Here is a 12,535-nt window from a genome sequence, read left to right on the forward strand (position 1 = left end):
TTGTAATATTAACACACAATCATTTCCTCTGTGTATAGTGGGGTCAGCATTTTAGCAAGTCGGGTGAACAGGAGCACAAGATATTTTCAACTTAGGTATACCAGGAATTTTTGTTGAAGAAACCCCTCCCCTTCTCTTACCAGAAGCCTCTGTTCTATCTATACGGAACATGAAAAAGCCATCAGTGGGTGTGCGCATGTGTGTGCACGCTGTCATGCTGCTGTCCCTAGACTCGGGTGTCAGGCACGTAGAGACACAGTGACTGCCCACTAGGGAATATTATTGTCCCTCCTCTGTCTTTCCCTCCTTTTTTCTCTTGCTTTCTCTCTCTGAGAAAGCAAACACTCCTCCATTTGTTTTTTGTTGACTTGAAGTACAACTCAAACGTTGAGGGGCATTTAGAGGCTCTTTCTCTCTCTCTCTCTCTCTCTGTTGTTTCATTTTCTCTGTCTCTTCTAGTGAAGTGTTGTGACAATGACTGTCAGAAACAGATTACTAGTTGGTTGGCGGGCCTGGCGAGGCGAGTGGCGTGTGTGTTGGTGTGAATACAACTGCAGAGGGGAGGACTCTCTCTAACCTGCTGCTATTAATACAACCTAATGAACATAATCTGGAGGACAGGTTATCCTCTTACGTTTGTTGGCTACATGGCTGGTTGCGGAGCACAGGGGAGGGGAGGGGGAGTGATAGAGAGAGAAGGAGAGGGAAAGCAGGCTATGCTGCAGATTCTTTCCTATTGCGCTCTTTATCTACAATGTCCTCTCTCTGCCGCTCGGAGTGAATAGAAAGCAAAACAGATGTTTGAAGCATAGTTTCGTTTCTCCCCCAACTGTCTCTATCTTTCTCTCTTTCCTTTCTTTCTCGCTCTCCCGTTCTCTCTGTTGTGGACTTGCCTAGCCAGAGGGGCAGTAGGACTAAGTGCCTCCTGTGCACTTGTGTATCAGTAGCTGATGTCAACCTCACTGACAATAACAAGAACTGAAACACTAGTTAACATCTCGTAGACAAACCCTTGTTCGCCTGTCATCTCGTTTCATCATGAATACTTTGAATACAGGAGCTCGGATATCAGGCTGCTGGACTGTAACAGGCTGCAGGTAAGTGCCTCCTCGCATTTATTTATATATTATTTTGATTCTACTGTCATTTGTCTTCTTTCTCTGTGTCTATATAGTTTACCCCTCTATCTCTGTGTTTAAGACTGAGCTCCATGTGAGCTGCGTCATTCATTTAATTTCATTGTATTTATTTAGCCAGGAAAGTCCATTCAGTAACACTTGCCACTGTTTTTCAGGGAGTCCTGTACATGCCTGTGTGTTTTCATTCCCTCCACTCCTCTATAGCAGTGACTAGTGAGTTATCCTTATCTGTCTTTCTCTTTTAAAGAGAATGGCTGGCAGAACATGACCAACCAATCTCTTCTATAGCTAGTGGCTTTAGTAGAATAAAAGTTTTTGTTGTGTGGTGATGGGTTAGCTATTTAGCTTATGTAATAGCTTACCTGAGGGGTATCTTATGAAGCAAGCTAGATCTACTCAGGGTTTTCTAAAGCTAACTAGCTTCAGTTAAAAGGTTCACCAGTACTCAAGCTTCATCAGTACTACGAAGGTGGATATTGCTCGTCCACCTGCTGCTAACTCTAGCAGGCTTGTAACTGTGCGTACATTTTTTATTTTTTTTATTTCACCTTTATTTAACCAGGTAAGCAAGTTGAGAACAAGTTCTCATTTACAATTGCGACCTGGCCAAGATAAAGCAAAGCAGTTCGACACATACAACGACACAGAGTTACACATGGAGTAAAACAAACATACAGTCAATAATACAGTAAAAAAAACAAGTCTATATACAATGTGAGCAAATTAGGTGAGAAGGGAGGTAAAGGCAAAAAAGGCCATGGTGGCAAAGTAAATACAATATAGCAAGTAAAACACTGGAATGGTAGTTTTGCAATGGAAGAATGTGCAAAGTAGAAATAAAAATAATGGGGTGCAAATAAATACATAAATTAAATACAGTTGGGAAAGAGGTAGTTGTTTGGGCTAAATTATAGGTGGGCTATGTACAGGTGCAGTAATCTGTAAAATGCTCTGACAGTTGGTGCTTAAAGCTAGTGAGGGAGATTGTTTCCAATTTAAGAGATTTTTGTAGTTCGTTCCAGTCATTGGCAGCAGAGAACTGGAAGGAGAGGCGGCCAAAGAAAGAATTGGTTTTGGGGGTGACTAGAGAGATATACCTGCTGGAGCGTGTGCTACAGGTGGGAGATGCTATGGTGACCAGCAAGCTGAGATAAGGGGGGACTTTACCTAGCAGGGTCTTGTAGATGACATGGAGCCAGTGGGTTTGGCGACGAGTATGAAGCGAGGGCCAGCCAACGAGAGCGTACAGGTCGCAATGGTGGGTAGTATATGGGGCTTTGGTGACAAAACGGATTGCACTGTGATAGACTGCATCCAATTTGTTGAGTAGGGTATTGGAGGCTATTTTGTAAATGACATCGCCAAAGTCGAGGATTGGTAGGATGGTCAATTTTACAAGGGTATGTTTGGCAGCATGAGTGAAGGATGCTTTGTTGCGAAATAGGAAGCCAATTCTAGATTTAACTTTGGATTGGAGATGTTTGATATGGGTCTGGAAGGAGAGTTTACAGTCTAACCAGACACCTAAGTATTTGTAGTTGTCCACGTATTCTAAGTCAGAGCCGTCCAGAGTAGTGATGTTGGACAGGCGGGTAGGTGCAGGTAGCGATCGGTTGAAGAGCATGCATTTAGTTTTACTTGTATTTAAGAGCAATTGGAGGCCACGGAAGGAGAGTTGTATGGCATTGAAGCTTGCCTGGAGGGTTGTTAACACAGTGTCCAAAGAAGGGCCGGAAGTATACAGAATGGTGTCGTCTGCGTAGAGGTGGATCAGAGACTCACCAGCAGCAAGAGCGACCTCATTGATGTATACAGAGAAGAGAGTCGGTCCAAGAATTTAACCCTGTGGCACCCCCATAGAGACTGCCAGAGGTCCGGACAGCAGACCCTCCGATTTGACACACTGAACTCTATCAGAGAAGTAGTTGGTGAACCAGGCGAGGCAATCATTTGAGAAACCAAGGCTGTCGAGTCTGCCGATGAGGATGTGGTGGTTGACAGAGTCGAAAGCCTTGGCCAGATCAATGAATACGGCTGCACAGTAATGTTTCTTATCGATGGCGGTTAAGATATCGTTTAGGACCTTGAGCGTGGCTGAGGTGCACCCATGACCAGCTCTGAAACCAGATTGCATAGCAGAGAAGGTATGGTGAGATTCGAAATGGTCGGTAATCTGTTTGTTGACTTGGCTTTCGAAGACCTTAGAAAGGCATGGTAGGATAGATATAGGTCTGTAGCAGTTTGGGTCAAGAGTGTCCCCCGCTTTGAAGAGGGGGATGACTGCAGCTGCTTTCCAATCTTTGGGAATCTCAGATGACACGAAAGAGAGGTTGAACAGGCTAGTAATAGAGGTGGCAACAATTTCGGCAGATAATTTTAGAAAGAAAGGGTCCAGATTGTCTAGCCCGGCTGATTTGTAGGGGTCCAGATTTTTCAGCTCTTTCAGAACTTCAGCTGAATGGATTTGGGAGAAGGAGAAATGGGGAAGGCTTGGGCGAGTTGCTGTTGGGGGTGCAGTGCTGTTGACCGGGGTAGGAGTTGCCAGGTGGAAAGCATGGCCAGCCGTAGAAAAATGCTTATTGAAATTCTCAATTATGGTGGATTTATCAGTGGTGACAGTGTTTCCTATCTTCAGTGCAGTGGGCAGCTGGGAGGAGGTGTTCTTATTCTCCATGGACTTTACAGTGTCCCAGAACTTTTTAGAGTTAGTGTTGCAGGAAGCAAATTTCTGCTTGAAAAAGCTAGCCTTGGCTTTTCTAACTGCCTGTGTATAACGGTTTCTAGCTTCCCTGAACAGCTGCATATCACGGGGCTGTTTGATGCTAATGCAGAACGCCATAGGATGTTTTTGTGTTGGTTAAGGGCAGTCAGGTCTGGGGAGAACCAAGGGCTATATCTGTTCCTGGTTCTAATTTTCTTGAATGGGGCATGTTTATTTAAGATTGTTAGGAAGGCATTTAAAAAAAATATCCAGGCATCCTCTACTGACGGGATGAGATCAATATCCTTCCAGGACACCCCGGCCAGGTCGATTAGAAAGGCCTGCTCGCTGAAGTGTTTCAGGGAGCGTTTTACAGTGATGAGTGGAGGTCGTTTGACCGCTGACCCATTACGGATGCAGGCAATGAGGCAGTGATCGCTGAGATCTTGGTTGAAGACAGCAGAGGTGTATTTAGAGGGGAAGTTGGTTAGGATGATTTCTATGAGGGTGCCCATGTTTAAGGCTTTGGGGGGGTACCTGGTAGGTTCATTGATAATTTGTGTGAGATTGAGGGCATCAAGTTTAGATTGTAGGATGGCTGGGGTGTTAAGCATGTTCCAGTTTAGGTCGCCTAGCAGCACGAGCTCTGAAGATAGATGGGGGGCAATCAGTTCACATATGGTGTCCAGAGCACAGCTGGGGGCAGAGGGTGGTCTATAGCAGGCGGCAACGGTGAGAGACTTGTTTTTAGAGGGGTGGATTTTTAAAAGTAGAAGTTCAAATTGTTTGGGTACAGACCTGGATAGTAGGACAGAACTCTGCAGGCTATCTTTACAGTAGATTGCAACACCGCCCCCTTTGGCAGTTCTATCTTGTCTGAAAATGTTGTAGTTTGGAATTAAAATTTCTGAATTTTTGGTGGTCTTCCTAAGCCAGGATTCAGACACAGCTAGAACATCCAGGTTGGCAGAGTGTGCTAAAGCAGTGAAAAGAACAAACTTAGGGAGGAGGCTTCTAATGTTAACATGCATGAAACCAAGGCTATTACGGTTACAGAAGTCATCAAAAGAGAGCGCCTGGGGAATAGGAGTGGAGCCAGGCACTGCAGGGCCTGGATTCACCTCTACATCGCCAGAGGAACATAGGAGAAGAAGAATAAGGGTACGGCTAAAAGCAATAAGAATTGGTCGTCTAGAACGTCTGGAACAGAGAGTAAAAGGAGGTTTCTGGGGGCGATAAAATAGCATCAAGGTATAATGTACAGACAAAGGTATGGTAGGATGTGAATACAGTGGAGGTAAACCTAGGTATTGAGTGATGAAGAGAGAGATATTGTCTCTAGAAACATCATTGAAACCAGGAGATGTCATTGCATGTGTGGGTGGTGGAACTAATAAGTTGGATAAGGTATAGTGAGCAGGACTAGAGGCTCTACAGTGAAATAAGCCAATAAACACTAACCAGAACAGCAATGGACAAGACATATTGACATTAAGGAGAGGCATCCTTAGTCGAGTGATCAAAAGGGTCCAGGGAGTGGAGAGGTTGGTTTGGGGGTCACGGCGATTTAGACAGCTAGCCAGGACATCGGTAGCAAGCTAGCATAGGATGGAGGTCTGTTGTTAGCCACCTCTTGCGTTCCGTCAGTAGATTAGTGGAGTTCCGTGTTGTAGAGGGGATTAGTCCAAATCACACAACAACAAAAAAATTCAAACAATATATATAGTTATATAGGCCCAAGAAGAAACATAGTAATAATAAAATAAATAAATTGTCCGATTGTCTATTCTGAGAGCAGCCGGTAAGACAGCTAACGGTTAGCAGGCCGCAGATGGGCGTTCAGGTAACGTCGCGACGGAGGAGCCAGCCGGATCTCCTTCGGGTAGATAACGTCGGCAGTCCAGTTGTGAAGGCCCGGTGGGGCTCCGCGTAGGCAGTAAAACGGGTCCGGATAGGTGACTGCAGCCCAGGAGTGATTGACGGAGCTCAGGAGTGATTGACGGAGCTGGCTAGCTCCGGAGTAATTGATGTTTGCTCCGGAATCGACGAAAGCAGATAGACACACGGATAGCAGCCAGCTAGCTGTGAGATCCGGGAGTGAATGTCCAGAGAGCAGTTGAAATCCAGGGACATGGAGAAAAATCGGTCCGGTATGTTCCGTTCGAGCGCTGCGCCGTACAAAACTGGCGATAGATTTTCGAGTTAAAGGATAGCTGATGACCACAAACCGTGGTTAGCTGAATACTAACGAGTTGCCAGTAAAGAAGCTAACTAGCTTCTGGCTAGCTCCTGGCTAGCTTCTGGCTAGCTTCTTGGAGTTTCTGGCTAGCTTCTGGCTAGCTTCTTGGAGGATTGCAGATTTGAGGTAAATAATACGTATTTATACATATCAATTGGTGAGGCAGGTTGCAGGAGAGTGTATTGAAGATGAGTTGATGGAAAATAAAAATAAAATGTATGTGAAAAAAGTTGTAAATATATATATATACACGACACGACAAGACGAGGACAAAAGACGTCTGAACTGCTATGCCATCTCGGGCTATCAATAGGGACAGATATGTGAAAAAAGAAAGATGAACAGAGCAAGGGAGACGAAGACGGAGATTGAGGGACAGAGAGAGAGAGAGTGGGAAAGATGGAGAGAGGGGCAGTGAAAAAAAGGATGTCGAACATAGCTAGTTTACACCGAACTCTTCATTAAGACAATGCTGAAACATAAATCCATGGTCGAGTCAGTGCCACTCTTTCATTTGTACCGAAATCCAAATGAAAAAAAAGTTATCTTGCAAATTCAGCAGGCTATGGTTTGAAAGAGGCTTTTAGAAGGGCCGTCTTATTACTTATCGTTAATGCCATCTTTATTTTATTACTTATCGTTAATGCCATCTTTATTTTATTACTTATCGTTAATGCCATCTTTATTTTATTACTTATCGTTAATGCCAACTTTATTTTATTACTTATAGTTAATGCCAGCTTTATTTTATTACTTATCGTTAATGCCAGCTTTAGTGTCACGTTCTGACCTTAATTTCCTTTGTTTTGTATTTATTTAGTATGGTCAGGGCGTGAGTTGGGTGGGTTGTCTATGTTTGTTTTTCTAGGTTTTGGGAATTTCTATGTTTCGGCCTAGTATGGTTCTCAATCAGAGGCAGGTGTCATTAGTTGTCTCTGATTGAGAATCATACTTAGGTAGCCTGGGTTTCACTGTGTGTTTGTGGGTGATTGTTTCCGTGTCTGTGTTTGTTCGCCACACGGTACTGTTTCGGTTTTGTTCACGTTTATTGTTTTGTATTCATTGAGTGTTCAGTTCATGTTTTTAAATAAACAACCATGGACACTTACCACGCCGCATCTTGGTCCGATCCTTGCTACACCTCCTCTTCAAACGAAGAGGAGGAAAACCCTTACATTTAGTTTATTACTTATCGTTAATGCCATCTTTATTTTATAACTTATTGTTAATGCCATCTTTATTTTATTACTTATCGTTAATGCCATCTTTGGTGTGCTTATCAATGCACAAGCATCTCTTTTCCCACTCCTATCTATGTATTTTTATCTATATATATTTCTTCACAACGTTTTACATTGTGTGAAGTTTAAATACATTCTGTCATTACTAAATGTGCAATGTGATATATTTTAACATTGTTATTTTTTCACATACAATACTAATTTGATTAATTAAATATTGAATTATTCGTCCTCCTGTGGGTAGTTTGGGTAATGTCAGGTTATCAAATCGTATTAGTCGCATGTGCCGAACAGGTATTATAGTTAAACAACCTCATAGTGAAATGCTTACTTATGAGCCCATACTGACAATACAGTTTTAAAAAATAATAAGAAATAAAATAACTAGTAATTAAAGAGTAGCAGTAAAATAAAAATAGCAAGACTATATACAGGGGGTACCGGTACAGAGTCAATGTGCGGGGGCACCGGCTTATTGAGGGAATATGTACATGTAGATGTAGGTAGTTATTAAAGTGACTATGCATAGATGATAACAACAGAGAGTAGCAGCGGTGTAAAAGAGGGGGGTGGGGGGGTGGAAATGCAAATAGTCTGGGTAGCCATTTGATAAGATGTTCAGATGTCTTATGGCTTGGGGGTAGAAGCTGTTTAGAAGCCTATTGGACCTAGACTTGGAGCTCCGGTACTGCTTGCTGTGCGGTAGCAGAGAGAACAGTCTACTATGACTAGGGTGGCTGGAGTCTTTGACAATTTTTAGGGCCTTCCTCTGGCACCGCCTGGTATAGAGGTCCTGGATGGCAGGAAGCTTGGCCCCAGTGATGTACTTGGTCGTTTGCACTACCCTCTGTAGTGCCTTGCGGTCGGAGGCCGAGCAGTTGTCATACCAGGCAGTGAGGCAACCAGTCAGGATGGTGCAGTTATAGAACCTTTTGAGGATTTGAGGACCCATGCCAAATCTTTTCAGTCTCCTGAGGGGGAATAGGTTTTGTCATGCCCTCTTCATGACTGTCTTGGTGTGCTTGGACCATGTTAGTTTGTTAGTGATGTGGACGCTAAGGAACTTGAAGCTCTCAACCTGCTCCACTGCAGCCCCGTCGATGAGAATGGGGGCATACTCGGTCCTCTTTTTAATGTAGTCCACAATCATCTCCTTTGTCTTGATCACGTTGAGGGAGAGGTTGTTGTTCTGGCACCACAAGGCCAGGTCTCTGATCTCCTTCCTATAGGCTGTCTCGTCGTTGTCGGTGATCAGGCCTACCACTGTTGTGTCATCGGCAAACTTAATGATGGTGTTGGAGTCGTGCCTGGCCGTGCAGTCATGAGTGAACAGGCAGTACAGGAGGGAACTGAGCACGCACCCATGAGGGGCCCCTGTGTTGAGGATCAGTGTGGCGGATGTGTTGATACCTACCCTTACCAACTGGGGGCGGCCCGTCAGGAAGTCCAGGATCCAGTTGCAGAGGGAGGTGTTTAGTCACAGAGTCCCTAGTTTAGTGATGACCTTTGAGGGCACTATGGTGTTGAACGCTGAGCTGTATTCAATGAATAGCATTCTCACGTAGGTGTTAATTTTGTCCGGGTGGGAAAGGACTGTGTAGAGTGCAATGGAGATTGCATCATCTGTGGATCTGTCAGGGCGGATTGCAAATTGGAGGGGTCTGGGGTTTCTGGGATAATGGTGTTGATGTGAGCCATGACCAGCCTTTCAAAGCACTTCATGGCTACCAACGGGTGTGCTACGGGTCGGTAGTAATTTAGGCAGGTTACTTTAGTGTTCATGGGCACAGGTACTATAGTGGTCTGCTTTAAACATGTTGGTATTACAGACTCGGACAGGCAGAGGTTGAAAATGTCAGTGAAGACACCTACCAGTTGGTCAGCGCATGCTCGCAGTACATGTCCTGGTAATCCGTCTGGCCCTGCGGCCTTGTGAATGTTGACCTGTTTAAAGGTCTTACTCGCATCGGCTGCAGAGAGCGTGATCACACAGTCTTCCAGATCAGCTGGTGCTCTCATGCATGTTTCAGTGTCATTTGCCTCGAAGCGAGCATAGAAGTAGTTTAGCTCGTCTGGTAGGCTCGTGTCATTGGGCAGCCGATGTAGTACGATTCGATCTTTGTCCTGTATTGAATCTTTGCCTGTTTGATGGTTGGTCGGAGGGCATAGCAGGATTTTTTATAAGCTTCCGGGTTACATTCTCCCTCCTTGAAAGCGGCAGCTATAGCCTTTAGCTCAGTGCAGACTGGTTGGTGTATGTACACACGGTCACTGTGGTGACGACATCATCTATGCACTTATTGATGAAGCCAATGACTGATGTGGTGTACTCCTCAATGCCATCGGAGGAATCCCTGAACATATTCCAGTCTGTGGTAGCAAAACAGTCCTGTAGTTTAGCATCTGCTTCATCTGGCCACTTTTTTATTGTTCGAGTCACTGGTGCTTCCTGCTTTAATTCTTTCTTGTAAGCAAGAATCAAGAGGATATAATTATGGTCAGATTTGCCAAATGGAGGGTGAGGGAGAGCTTTGTATGCAGCTCTGTGTGTGGAGTAAAGGTGGTCCAGAGTTTTTTCCCTCTGGTTGCACATTTAACATGCTGATAGAAATTTGGTAAGACGGATTTAAGTTTCCCTGCATTAAAGTCCCCAGCTTCTAGGAGCGCCGCCTCTGGGTGAGCCTTTTCCTGTTTGCTTATGCCAGAATACAGCTAATTCAGTGCTATCCTAGTACCAGCGTCAGTCTGTGGTGGTATGTAGACAACTATGAAAAATACAGATGAAAGCTCTCTAGGTAGATAGTGTGGTCTACAGCTTATCATGAGATACTCTACCTCAGGTGAGCAAAACCTTGAGACTTCCTTAGATATCGTACACCGGCAGTTATTTACAAAAATACGTAGTCTGCTGTCCCTTGTCTTACCAGATGCCGCTGTTCTATCCTGCCGGTACAGCGTATAACCTGCCAGCTGTATGTTGATAATGTCATCGTTCAGCCACTACTCCGTGAAGCACAAGATGTTACAGTTTTGAATGTCCCGTTGGTAGTTTAATCTTCCGCTTAGGTCATCGATTTTATTTTCCAAAGATTGCACGTTTGCTAGCAGAATGGAAGGAAGTGGGGGTTTATTCGATCGCTTATGAATTCTCAGAAGGCTTCCTTTTGTTCCATAAAGGTTATTTTTATACCCAAAATACCTCAGTTTGTTTGTCGCGTTATGTTCAGAAATCCACAGGAAAGAGCGGTCACGACCCACCATATTGTTTACTGTTATTATCAGCGCCAGGGGTCCTGGATAGGTCCTCCATCTGGACTAGATAGTTTTCTCTTGTTTGCTGTTCTCTTTTATATAGACTTTCATGTTTGCATTTTTGTGCGCATTGTAGTGTGAGATCGTAATTGACACATTTATGTGTAAGAGATGTGTGTATCTGTGTAACTATGCAGTGAGGGCACGTTTTATGGCACCCTGGCTTGGCTTTAATTGATAACCCAGATTAGGGTTGGGCGGTATCCAGTATTTAATTTGTCATACCTTTTCTGTACTGTCGTGTCTTTACTATCATTAACTGAAGACTGATAGTTTTTATCAAATATTCTCTGTAATTAGTTATTATGTGATTAGACTGATTAATCATGTAACCGTAAATACTAGGACGTCGGGGCACCAAGGAAAAATATTCAGATTACAAAGTTATAATTTCCTAAAATAACTTTTCAGATATTTTATCTGGTCAATTAGTCTTCGAATTAATGAATTATTTACTTTACCTCACGTTAGTCTCATTCCAAACATCATAAATTGTTGGTTATCTGCACGATCCCAGTCTTCACTATGAGTCATCCATACATCAATTGTCTTAAATCATTTATTTATTACTAACTAAGTAATTCACAGAAATGCATAAACAAACAAGGTAAATGTAATGATAGGAGAATGTGCCCTTGTTGGCTAAACCGGCATGGCGGCTTGTTAGACAAAAGGGGGTCGACTAAGAAGTCACTTCAGAGTGATAATTATAACAATTGAAATGCTAATCCTTTACACATGAACGCTCACTCATTCGGGAACAATTGCAATCAATTTATATATTTACGCTCAGTGAGTCGTCTTGATCGCTGGTCTAAAGTTTGTTTCTTTTGTAGAATTGTCCGTCTCTCTCCCTATCTCTCTCGGTTGGAGGGGATAGTTCAGAGTGACATTCATTCGTTTCGTTATAGAATGGATGTTTCGGCGGTTGTCTTTCTTCGCATTCAATGATACCGATGCCCTAGCTGCAGATTAGTAATTAATATCAAAGACTTGTTCTTATTCTGTCGGTATCGATAGTCTAAGAGTTTAATCACGTGGTATGGTTAAAAGATTCAGCAATGGTCTACAACCTTTGTCTCCTCCTCTAATGGAGAAAAACATGGTCTGCAACCTTTTAGCCATCTCGTAATTGAGGTAAGCTCAGTCTGCTGGTTCGAAAACCCGAGTGGGGGTTTTATTCGGAAGGGCCGAAAAAGAGCTGTCCCAGGAGGCCTGACCCTCACTGGGCCCAGGGGCAGTCCTCTGATTTAGTTCAAATCAAAAGGGAATTGTATTTTTCTTCATTAAACAGTCCAAAATCATATTACACAATTATACAAACAGTATCATACCCACTCATTCATCTTATACAACAATTAGATGTAAACCTCATACCTGAGGCTATTATATAAACAGCGTTATGGTAATGTTGCCACACTGTCTCCCATGAGCTTCCCCAAGTTGTGACAAATGGACCAGTTCGTAGCTGGATTCTTCACCGATCTTTTATACTTTCTCCGGAACATGAAATTTGTTCGTACCTCAAAGTTCTGTGAGGTGGAAGGATTTCCTTTGTCCTCTGTGAAAATGTACCCTCTCTATATACTGTGTGTCCATGAGGAGATCCTCAGGAATTTACGACGTCTCTCTGACCACAGCAACCTAGTTGAAGGAGGAAAGGGGGAGGCAGGGAGAGGGGGATGGGGCTTGTTATACCCAAAGAGGCCAACGTAATGACAGTACCGTACCGGGAGATACGGTATTACTGAATATGAACACAAGGGGGTGCCATTAAAAAATGAATCTATATATCCATGGCCATGGCAAATGCATATCTGGAGCCCTAAACTGGAAATAATTAATTTGACACATCTTAGAATTCTTATAGTTATACTTAATTGGGCTGTCCCCGACAGCTCGT

At 43.6% G+C, this 12,535-nt stretch overlaps 1 protein-coding gene across 4 annotated transcripts in view; it reads left to right on the forward strand.

Moving 5' to 3' along the window:
• uckl1b (uridine-cytidine kinase 1-like 1b) overlaps positions 1–12,535 on the forward strand; it is an 84,114-nt gene that overhangs the window by 15,873 nt on the left and 55,706 nt on the right. For 2 of the 4 annotated variants that reach the window (XM_065005282.1, XM_065005280.1), the window contains exon 1: positions 685–1,097. The exons of the other annotated variants lie outside the window; for them this stretch is intronic. In XM_065005282.1, coding sequence (XP_064861354.1) covers positions 1,039–1,097 — 59 coding nt within the window. In that variant the 5' untranslated portion in view covers positions 685–1,038. Of the gene's footprint in view, positions 1–684; positions 1,098–12,535 lie in introns of those variants that run through there. 4 annotated transcript variants of the gene reach the window in all.

The sequence above is a fragment of the Oncorhynchus nerka genome, linkage group LG20, assembly GCF_034236695.1.
Source record: "Oncorhynchus nerka isolate Pitt River linkage group LG20, Oner_Uvic_2.0, whole genome shotgun sequence".
NCBI lineage: Eukaryota > Metazoa > Chordata > Actinopteri > Salmoniformes > Salmonidae > Oncorhynchus > Oncorhynchus nerka.